The 12,193-nt window shown below is 35.4% G+C and overlaps 1 protein-coding gene across 1 annotated transcript in view; it reads right to left on the bottom strand.

The window, feature by feature from the left end:
* The window catches only part of STK32B (serine/threonine kinase 32B), a 103,480-nt gene extending 91,911 nt beyond the window's left edge, over positions 1–11,569 (bottom strand). The window contains exons 1-2 of the mRNA XM_019614973.1: positions 11,516–11,569; positions 4,220–4,371 (exon numbers count right to left, since the gene is read on the bottom strand). Coding sequence (XP_019470518.1) covers positions 4,220–4,338 — 119 coding nt within the window. The 5' untranslated portion in view covers positions 4,339–4,371; positions 11,516–11,569. The remainder of the gene's footprint in view (positions 1–4,219; positions 4,372–11,515) is intronic.
* Between the last annotated feature and the right edge of the window lie 624 nt (positions 11,570–12,193).

Here is a 12,193-nt window from a genome sequence, read left to right as displayed (position 1 = left end):
ATCCAAAAAGATGTTGGCATTGCCAACACTTTTTTTTAGTTGATGAGTAGACAGCTCATCTGGAAAGGAGGACGCATGGGCTATATTTTGTTCTCCGCCTGGGTAGTCAAATTCTTTGTTTTCCATAGACTACAAGATGTTTTAACCTGAAACACACAAAGTATTTTGTGTGAACTTTACTGCAGTTCATAATACTGATTTTGGCTTTTATCCAATGAAAATCTAATGTAAAACAACCATATGCCACCAGTTTGGAAAAGTTGTGCACCACTACTCATCTTGATGGGAATCTGCCAACTGAATTTCTGACTTACTATAGAAGTGTTAGTCATTTATTAATTAGATGAACAGTGTAATTGTTGACTTAAATAGAGCTTACAATGGGGCTTTAGGTGGCAGATTGGTACTTCTCAGAATAGCTACTTCTGAATATGTTAGAAACCAAAGTTAGATACCCTATGAAAGTAGGGAGATGCCACTTAAGTTTAGTAGGCTGATGGATTTCTCAGTTTTATTCACTAAAATTGCATCTTATGTGGGATTCCTGAAAACTGATATGAAAACACTGACCCTTAGTGAGTGTGATAGAATCTTGAAAGACAAATTAGTCAAAAATGGTATAGTCAAAGGGAACCCAACATTTATGCAAGATGTAGGCCTGTTCATGCTCATACCATGAAATAACTGTCTCTTTTTATATTCATATTACACTTTATTAGACAAGAATTAGTAGCTCCTGCTACAGTCCTCTTTGTACATTTGCAATGCAACCAATAAAGTGATCAGGGGAAAAAAGCTAACTTAGAAAAAAAACCCCACAAATGTAACTGCAGTTATTACAGAAGAAATGAAGCTTCAACTGTTTTCTTCCATTAGTGTGCCAGGAATTGTTTCCTAAGAGGAAATCATATAGATTCCCGATAATCATCTAATATATGTTATAACTACAACACAACCATATTTGATGCAAATTATTATTGCATCTAGACTGCAAGTGAAAAGACATTAAACAAGCTTCACAAACAATCAATGAAAATCCTGTTATTCTGAGAGATATTGAAGGGAATGCAAAACATATTTAAGGAATATTCCATTTGTCCATACAGTGTTCCACTTTTCATTCTAATAAATAAATAAATAATTAAAAAGTAAATTCAATAACTAAAGGCAATATTTTTAATATATTTAGTAGCTTCATGTGGCTCAGTGTTGATAAAATAGATGAGATCAATATTCATAAGTCCCTTGTGATTCTTGTGTTTTGCCTCAGTTGTAGCTGCACAAAAGAAGCCACAATTTGACAACAAGATGCTGAATATCTTGAAATTTGGGTGAATACTGAGCATTTGAAGATTGGGAATATGTAACTGCATCTACAAGCTTAGACATTCCAGAAATATGTCAGAAGGTATTTTAAACACGTTTATGATTGTGTAAGGCTAATTATAGATACATCTTATGGAACAAGTTATCTGGGGAAGGCTTGGATTCAAGACATCTCTTTGGCGTGATATCCCAAGGTGAAACATAGTTTGACACCTTTCTTTGGAGTCAGGAGTTGGAATTACTGGAAATTAGAATATTCGATGTTTGATTTAAACATTCTGAAAATGCTGAAAATGCTAAGTATTGCCAATGAAATTGGTTTTGGTTAATTTTCTACAGCTCTAGTTGTGCATGTCTTAGCCCCTTAGTCTCAGTAATATTGCATATATCCAGCATTTGATCATGTAGTTGCCCCTTTTTTTAGGAAGAATGTAGAGAAGTCACTAGGACAGGATGCCCTGCAGCTTAGCTATTCTCTGATTATATCAGCAGACTAAACATACTGAAGTGTATTTCTGAGCACCAAGACTACATGGCAGGGAACTGTTTGTACCTCTGCTAGACACACCAGGGTGATCCCGGGGATGCTGTGACTCTGGAGCTATTCTGGGAGCCACTTGGGTGCGCCCAAATGTTCCAGCTGCACCAGGCGATGCCTGGGAGTGTTCCCAGATGCTCTTTCCCCTTCTTGCTTAGATGTACCTTTACAAAACCACATTTTAGCTGTAAGAAAAATCAAAGAATATCTACACAGACTTTTCTGGCTATTCAGAGCTGTGTATGCTACAGAACTGAGGCTGTAAGATTGCACAGGTGAATTGCATGGCTTGACATGACTATCCTTGAATGCAGTCACTGCTTTTAAATCTGGATATGAGCCTTCAAGTTATTGCATATTATCTTCTCTCATATCATGATCAAGCTTGATAAAGAACATTGGAGACAGGGAGGCAGGAACTTTGGCTGCTGAGCTGGACCACATACTGTCATGCAGGTGATAAATTTTAGGCCCCATCTCTGACAGATGTTCTGTCAGTGATTACATAATCTGATAGTCTGGCCTGACACCTTCAAAGAAAACTCATGTCATCCTCCCAGATTAGCATCCTAGGTAGACTGGTCAGCTTTAAGCATTACTGGAGACATTAAATGTGGAATATTGTTCCACATGCACTGGTGAATCCTGAATAGTGCTCTTCTCGCCTGAAGCATTTTTCTAATTCTAGTGTATTACAGTTGTCTTTCATTTTCTACTTTTCTCAAGCATACATGTACTATAACATTTGAGTCTCAAAATCTTCTGACAGTGTTCTAGAAATATAAGAAGAAATTAATTATTTGCAAAAAAATCATAATCACACCCATCACTTTTAAAGGTAATATCTATTCCAAGGTTAATATTTGGCTTAAAAGAGGAAGACAAGAATGAATATTCCTTAGCTGACTATAACTGGGTAATTAGAGTCTAGCATACTTTTTAATATATGCAATATATATTAAACATATAAATGTTTATATTAAATATATAAAATATAATAAATGTTTGATATTTATTTATAACATTGTTATATTTACTGAAGTATCTTGTCAGTCACATTAGCCTATGATTGTTTCTGCACAATGTCTAGTTACACAGTGGAAATATTTGTCTTTTCTTGTTAAAGAAAAAAAGTTTGCCTGGGTTCAAAAGACGCTATACAATGCATAACTGAAAATACCACATGTTCTTAAGATCAGAGATATCATGTTTTTGGTGATGAAATCCGTGGAGGAAACGTTGCTGGAACCTTAGAGAATACACAACAAAAGATCTGTATTACTGTTGTAATGTGTGCAATTTTCCTTTAAGCTTCTAACGGGTCATTAGGTTAGCTCAAGTATTATCATCCATGTCAAGAGAAGAGCACTTGAGGCATATGTATATGAATAGACTCTTTCTAAATGAATTTTGGGATCAAATACTCTGCTGCTTTAAGTGGGTGCAATTACACCAAAGCTGTGCTCACTCAAGCCATAAAATAATTTAGCTTTTAGTTCATGGAAGGTGTTAGGATGACAACATGAAATTTCCCATATATGCAGGAGAAAACTGCAGTAAAAGAGAAGCAAAATAATGTAGGGTAGACATTGACCTCCAGTAAAACAGAAAAAAACACTCAAAACAGAAGGTCTGTTTACGCTATGACCATCTCCAGACAATCAAGCTGTTCACTAACTGAAAAAAAAATCACATAATGATGATTTATGTATCCTTATTTTACTATTACATAGGTCATTTTTAGATAAGGAAGGTAAAATCTGAATCGCATTATGAATATCACTACATAAAAGCCATCAAATATTTTAAGTTAGTGGTGTAGCTGAAGCTAGTCATTACTTGACCAACATTTTCTCACACTTTCTTGTCTCTGAATGAGCCATTCATTGGCTATCACAGAGAAGATATTAGAAATTCCAGGTGATAAAAAGGTTCTTCCCCATTGGTCCATGTCAGTAGTTCACCATTTTTTTAAGAGTGGTTGAATCTCAAATTTGTCTTTGAACTGATTCAAAATGTTTTGGTTTTTTTTTGAAGTTTTGATATTTTGCAAACTTACAACAGTTGTCTAATCCAAGTACTGTCAGAAAGAAACAGTGAAGATGGACAGAACAGTGCATGTTCACTGATATAACAATCTGAAGAGAAGCTACACCAGAAATGAAAATGAGAACATGTTTAAGTATTAAAGAGCATTTTTAAAACATTCGTGAGAAATAAAAATCTCCTCAAAACAAAAATACATTAAAAAAAAGTCACCATTTTTAAAAATATTTTCCAGTTTTCCATTCCGAACAAATTCAGCAGTAAGGAGAAAGGAAGAAATCCTTGACAGAATTTTAAAGGGTTTCTTACCACAGGTTGACTAGGAAGGGATGTTCTAGGCCTTGCATTATCTGTAGCTCCCGGAAAACATTCCGAACTTCGTCTCTCTCAATACATTTCTGTTTATTCATGTATTTCATAGCGTACATTTTCTTGGTGTCTCTCTTCTGTACAATGCACACCTAATTGACAGCAAAGTAAAAGATAAAGTTTAACATAAAATGAAATTCAATTTAAATTTTTCAAGAATCTAGGGAAATTTGGGTAACACAACCAAAAACTTTCATAAAGTCCATGCTGCAGCTAAGCAGAATTCCTTGTAATCACTTTCTAAACCAACATGCTGGGAAACTCAGAAAAGTGATAGAACTTCCAGTTGCAATGTATCTAAGAGAAATACACTCAATTAGATTGAATCATAGGCTATTTCATTAGTCACAGAAATTACTGCCTCCTGCCTAGGAAGATGCAAGTGTCCTCATTCACATAAACCAATACACACTTAATGATTACTGCATCATAAACATTGCCTACGTTCAGAAGGTTAGTATTTCATCTTGATATTAGAATTATTCTCTTTTAATTATTGTTGAAGATAAAAATATATCTTTGTACAGAGCTACATCATGTTTTTTGAAGTCACAGTTACACTGATTTAGTCTCTGGAAGTAAATTTCTTTGCTTTATTTTTCTTTTTCTTCTTTCTTTCTTTATTTATTTATTTTTACTAAAGTCAAACAACTTTGTAAATGCAACATGAAAATCTCATTCTAATGAGCTCCTATGTAAGACTCAGATTTTTTAAATTCTTTTTGTCTTCATGGTATTTCCCTTGAGAATGAAGCTAGAGTGTCACCAGCACCACATCTAATGATCATCATTTTATATACGATTTTCAACAACACAGAAATAATAACTTCATCTGTATCTCATCCCCAAAGGTGGTATGAATCTCATCTTTATAACTTTCCTACATGCACCCATGGGGAAAAACTTTGTCATCAGTAGACTTTTACTCTGAAGATTTTTTTCCATTAATCAAGACTTTTTTAAAATGACACTCCTAGTGCATCTTGACAGCCAAGAGAATACAAGCTGAAGATTTTATTTTGATGCAACATTCATATCACTGATACAGTCATCAGCTCCAATCAGAATTTTTCACCATCAAGAGTATGAAGAATATGCATTGGAAGCATCTTGTTTAGATCTCACAGCTTTGGTGGACTCAAGTACAAGGGTGTTATGAAGGATTTATTTGGTGTGGGCAGTATTATTTTATTTGCATATTTATGTACATGCAAATATGCACATGTTCCCATATTATAATATACGCATACATACATGCATCTAGTATTAGTGCTCAAAGATCAAATTGCAGCACACTGGGGGAAAAAAAAGGAATTTTGTGCTGTATTTTAATGAACTTGCATACGCAAAATGCATAAGTAATCTGGAGGGACTGAGGTGTTTTAAAAGATGCCATCTGGATACATAGCCTGGTATTAAACCACTAGAAATAGGATGAGGGCTGTATAGAGTGGTACCACATATTCACTTCTATTTTAATCTCGGAGGAAAGGCATCAGGAGTTTAAAATCAGTATATTTTATTTCCCCTACCTTTTTCCATTGTCTCCAAGAGGAACTGTCCCAATGAAAATGAACCACATTTGTTTCTCTACAACTCCTTTTCCATGAAGAACGTCCTTGAGCTCAAATCTACTCTAAAGATAGGAGTTAATAGAAAACTTTTAACCTATAATGAGAAGGTGGGGCTTAAGCAGTTTCTTATTACCTTTCCTAATATCAGATGTTCTGCTAATTAAGCAAAACATGGATAAGAGTGTTTCATCTTGAGCCCATTAGTGTTGCACAGTGGTAAAGTTTTGTTTATTTTCTTCCTTGTAAAGGACAGAATGCTTGTGATGTCCTGATGATGATTAAAGGATTAAACTGATACAGAAAGAACCCAAACTATGGAACAGTGAGGAAATGGCCTTTTTAGAGAAGAGACAGGAGGTGGAGCTGAACTGAAATGGAGGGATAGAAAGCAGTTTTTGAGACTTCCACAGCTTCTTCATAAGTACAAGCAGATTTTGCAATGGCAATTCCTGAAACTTAGTCTAAGATTACCTGGAGCCTCCAATTTGGTGAATCAATTATGAAATATAATATTTTATGGATTTGGGCTTGGAATTTCATTTTCATATGAAATTTGGCTGAGACTGTGATGTTTGTACAAGTTTCCTTTTCCATTATTTGAGAAACATCTGTATTAAATAGTTCATCAGTAAGACTGCTGGGAGAATGGGGCTTTACTCAGCTGAGAATTGACAGGCTTGACAAGTGAGCCAAAGTTCACCATGTAACACCTGAATAGAGAATGTAAACGGAATCAGTTTTAAAACACTGATGTGACTCCAGAAGGATTTTGGTTCTCTCACCTTGAGACAGGGGCATTAAGCACAGCTGGAAATATTCTGGGCAAGAGCACACATGTTGCTAGTAGAAGGTTGCTTGACATATAGCCAACACAACCAAAGCAAGCATTTGTTAGCAGCATAGTATTTATACACATCTTTTAACATGGTTTCAAAATCAATGGTATTTCCATTAATACACAAAAGTTATTTTTGCTAAATATCAAGAATTCCAAGCTGCAAATATATTGATGTTACTTTGAAAAATGCCTGACATTTCTGTGACAGTGCTGAATAGTAGAGGAGATCCTTCCTGGCATTTTTACCTGATGGCTGTCAGCAGTTCTTCTGAGCACTGCTAATGGGCTGTTCTGAGCCACTGTTAATGGGCAAAAAATGCTCATCTGCTGCAAGAAAGAAAGCAAAACCCTCTAGCTCTCCTGGATATATGCAGTCATAATGGGAAATGTTTCTTTTTTTTTTTGTTATTTATGGTTGACATTTTTTCCAATGGAGAAATTTTAAAGTGGGGACAAATAAGTGGTCTGCCACCTCAACAAACAAGTTCTGTGATGATTCATTATTGTGGAAGTCTGAGCAGAATTGCCTTATTTACACATATCAGCATGGAAGCCTGTCACACACACATTAATAAAACATCCTCTTTCTATTTTCCTGTGAATATCATTTGCTGTGCCCTGATCAAATTGATATCACTGCTTCAGCAGTCCCTGTGGAGATACTTCAAACCCCATCTAGTTTCAGAGTCAGGAGGGGGGAACAGGAACATCCATCTCTAAGTTATGGGTCTAAATGCATTCAAGGAACCATCTCTAATGCGTCTTCTCTTCTGAAGTCTCTCTAAAGTGACTCTACATGATCAGTTTGGATGTAGGGAAGTTGAAAGCTAGGCAGTACAAATCCTCAGTAATTTTGTCTGGATTTAAATTGTGTTTATTTTTAGAAGTCACGTGTGCAAATACTCTTTTCCTAAAAGGGCTATGTGTTTTAGCTGTTACCATGGGGTCATGTCTTTTTTATATCTTGGAGAGGGAAACTCTGAATTACTTTCAGATCTACAAAGTTAAAAGCAATTAGCCAAGATATTTACTCTTAGAACCAGAAGAACAAAACCCATAGATTATCACTGCAGGGCTAAACTACACTTCAGATAGTCCACTTCTAAACTACCATCTAACTAAACTAACTTCGTCCAAATGAAAAAAACAGATCACCTGCAGATTAATAGGTTACGTTGCACTAAGACTGTTATAGATGACTGAGTTTCCCATGGGCAGAGCTGGGGAAAGGATATCAGAGTTATATGGAGTGAAACTTGCATGGAATTTCCTACTGGTTTTCTGCCAAAGGTGTACATTGCTATGAAGGAGCAGTTATAGGTAGATTCAGAGAAGCTTTTCCCAAAAGGTGGGGATGGAAAAAAGTTAGACTCTCCCACTAACATGAAGTCAGTGAACCAACAAATCTGTATGAAGCAGAAAAATCGCAGGTCTGTTTTTATACACACACTCTAAAAAATGAATGATCATTGTTTCAACCTACAAGTAGACTTGGGAAGATTTACACAAAGAGGCTGGAGAATTGATGTGATAAATTCTAGTTTACACTGTTAGGGAATTCCCATGAAATAGAAGGATTCATTCCTAGATTCCCCTGAGCAAAGTATGACAGCTGGAGAAGAAGCTGAGCATCTGCTTGGTATCCTTTCATATTAACTCAACTTGAATAAGTAGGTGGTTATACTGCCAAACAATACTAATATTCTGCAGTTGTGTGTTATGTTACTTTAAAGATAACAGGAGATTTATTCTGAAATTCTTTGCATATTATTTAGTAAAATATCCTTGATCAGTGCAGATGTGATTCTGGGCTCCCATCTGTTTTACATCATGGCAATTTCAATTCAGGAAGTCACTCTTTTATACAACCAAATTAATCAGAAATAAGTTCTATGTCTCAGCATCTTAGACAAATAGGAGAAAGAATCTGTATATTCTTATCATAATTTGAATTTAATTTAAGTAGGTCAGATTGTTCAATATACCTGCTCACAGGAACAAAGAACTTGAAGAAAAATGGTATTGCAATTTCCCTAGAAACCACCTGCACCTGAATACAAACTATTTCTGTGGCAGTAAGCCTGCAATTATATGGTTACTGTTGCAGTAAAGAAAAATGGTAATTCTTGTATTTCAATCTAAGTCAATTTTGTAGTTATTGGACAGTCTTCAAGTACATAATTTTAGTGATATTTTGGTTGATAATGATGGCTCTACGTAGAACAAAACAGATAAATTTAGCCAGATTAAATATGAGAGAATACTTCTAAGGCATGACATGGCATAAAGAAATGACTATTTAGACCAGTGTTCAGAAGTTTTATTTTGTGGATTTTATATTACCACTTCTGATTTTACTTAGAACAATATTTAATATACAAATAAAAGCTCTGTGGAGTTTGTTTTTTTTCTTTTATCCTAAACTCCTCACAACTGCTGTGATGCATCTTTACCTACCCTACAGAATGTGCTACAGAGGGTGGAAGACTCTACTGCCTTAAATGTCCTTAGGAGAAGAATATGTTTTAGTGCAGTTGTTTAAAATGGGTGGCCACTTCTCAGAAAAGAAAGCTTTTGAGATACAGAGCCTTTGATACCAAATGGACCAGGAAAATTCCTATAATAGCAGATGTTACTACTCCGATATGAAAATTCCAGAATAGAAGACAGAAGCTGCCTTCTGAAGCCAGCTGGGAAGGACAGAGTATAGCTGAAGCATTCATCCCAGTGGAGGAGGGAAGGTGCTGAGAGTTACCTTCAACTCAGTGCACTAAGGAGAGCTGAGCAGTGAGGGGTCTCTGCCAATAGCAGACACCTCCTGCAGCAATGTCCTGTGGAGGCCTAATGTTGCTGTAGCAACCACAGTAATTTAAGAAATGTTGGAAGACAATTGTACCAATAGCAATAAAAAATACAGAATAAAAAGTAGAGCATGCCTTAAAAATCCTACTGCTCTCAGAAGGCAAAAAAGGCCATAGAGCAGTCATAAAAGCAGAAGGCAGTTTGAGGAAAGTGTAATACCTAACATGGTTTTACATGTTAGGATGCTAGAGCACAATAGACCCCAAACAGTAAACAGCGATTCAATACAGATTAGAGTTCTTGCATCATTTGTTGACATTTTCTGCTGCCAGGTGCTCCCACAAAGACAGTAATTGGAAAAGTTGCCAGCAATGAGGCTTCTGAATGAATGGCAACGGCAAGACTGACTCACAGACACTTGAAATTGTGACTGATTTACCATGCTGTGCTTTTGGCTATGGTATGTCATTTCTAAAAGGCTTACTTTCTTACCCTAACTGTGGAAAGAAAAATCAGGTGATTGGCTGGAAGCTTGCATTGGTTTGGGAAAAACAAGCCTCTTATGCCAAAGTCTGTTCTGTTGCACAGACAACAACAAAATAAGGATTTAAGTTTAAAGGGGACCATACACATAAATAACAGTCCCTAAGGGTTGTGAAACTATTCCCAAACATACATATTCCAAAAGCAGGTTCACAAGAACACTGCAGCCATATGAACCTGTTAGAAAATTAGATGTTTAAGAAATATTATAGAAACATTCACAATTGTTTCCTAAATACCACGGAGAAGAGTGCACCAATCATTAACCAACAAGTTTTCAAGAAGCATGTAGGCTTGTGTTACTTTTTCTGCATGTCATGGGAGGGTGAGGGCCCCTTTGAGAAAGCAGAGACAACAGAGGTGTGAATGGAGAAACTTTAAAGAAGGAGGTGTGCAGGTGATCTTTGTGATGGACAGCATGATTTAAATAAACTTTCTATGACTTACTCTGGACCTAATTTCACTACACGAAGGGATCTCTGTTTGACTTGATTTGATATTCCAGTGATGTATTGTGACAATAAGTAATTACAAATTCCCAGCTGCCTTGACTTATAAGGAATTCTTGGCCACCATTTTGCACTGGCAAACCATATTCTCCTGTTTGACACCCACAGATGGCTTCTGTTGGAATACACGGAGGTAAATAAGGACCATGTCATGGAGAACCATTTGCTTTTGCACAAAGTATTTCAGACTACCGTAAACTGGAAGTTGTTTTTCCATGTGGAAGGCCAAGAGCCAACAAAATCCTAGATATGTGTTTAATGTACAAATACAGAAGTATTTCTCAAGTATAATTTAAATCAAGATCTAGATCATTGTTGCTTGATCAGTTACTGAAATTGTTTCACTTCCAAATTTATTTCTTATGGCTTTTAGTATTTTTATACTATGATTTTCTGCATGGCCTTGTTTAAAACCACATTAAAATTTAAAACCTTGTTATAGTCTTTATTTTAGTAAAAAAGGTCATCTACTCATGTGTAAATAAAACCTGAATCTTCTCTGTTTCAGCAAAAGCCCACTGAATTGAACAAATATTTAATCAATGATCACAATTACAGTAATTTTATACAGTTCCCAAGTGCAGTGAATCTATGTCAAATGTCTTTAAAATATTACAGTAACTTTAAGTACATGAATGAGTCCAATGATTTCAGAACAAGATTGCTCGATAGACATTCTAAAAATGTAGACTGCTTCTACTTTTTTTCACGTTCTTGTTTTGGGGACTGATTTCTTAACTTTGCTAATCCTCATTGAAAAGGCTTAATTATTAAAACATTTTTACTCAATTAGCTTTAGAGAATACATTCTAACAGAAAGGTTTATAATGAAAGTCATTATGATTGTGATCAGATGTCCTTGAGAAGCAAAAGACAACCAAACTTACATTCCTTTACCTGGTCAAGGATAGAAAAACACAAATGAATTCTCTACTAAATTTTTAATTGTTAAAAATAAATTGATTCTTACCTTTCCAAAACTCCCTTTCCCAATAGCCCGCAATATTTGAAAATGGTCAAAGTTAACTGGAAAATAAAGCAGAGAAGAAAAAGAATACAGTTTACAAAGTGCTAAGTCAGAATCAGAAATCAGATAACAACAGTAACAGAAGTGCTTCCAACTAGTGTAATTTGGCCATGTGATACATGCATTCTTCCCTTAAAATATCAAATATATTTAATAGGTAGCAAAAGATTTGCATTAAAATAAGCACCACTAATTTTATTCATCAACCAGTGTTGTTCCAATATCCAGTGTCTCCAAAAAGAAACACACCTCTGTCTAACCTAGTAATGAGATAATACGTTAGCATTACACGGCATTTTCAAGACAGATTAAGATCTATTAAAAGAGTACTGAATAATTCAGATAAGCAATTCCCATCTACTAACAGAATATGTAGTGATATAAGGATAGTATTCTTCCAGTAATCACTTTTTATGGGATGTTTCCCATATTCTGTTATGGTGAAGAAAGCTTATCCCATGGTGACCTTAGTAGGATCAGCCCCTGTGAACTTTTCCACCTTAATACTAATATTGGTTCACATCTGCTACATAATGCTATATTGTAAGACTATTTCACTGATTCGGAATAAGTTTGTTTAAGAGAATTGCTTTTAAATCTAAATTCAAAGAATTGGAATTG

This window comes from Meleagris gallopavo, chromosome 4 (genome assembly GCF_000146605.3).
Source record: "Meleagris gallopavo isolate NT-WF06-2002-E0010 breed Aviagen turkey brand Nicholas breeding stock chromosome 4, Turkey_5.1, whole genome shotgun sequence".
Classification (NCBI taxonomy): Eukaryota; Metazoa; Chordata; class Aves; order Galliformes; family Phasianidae; genus Meleagris; species Meleagris gallopavo.
Note: the sequence above shows the minus strand (reverse complement) of the source record. Positions and strands in the feature narration are given on the sequence as shown.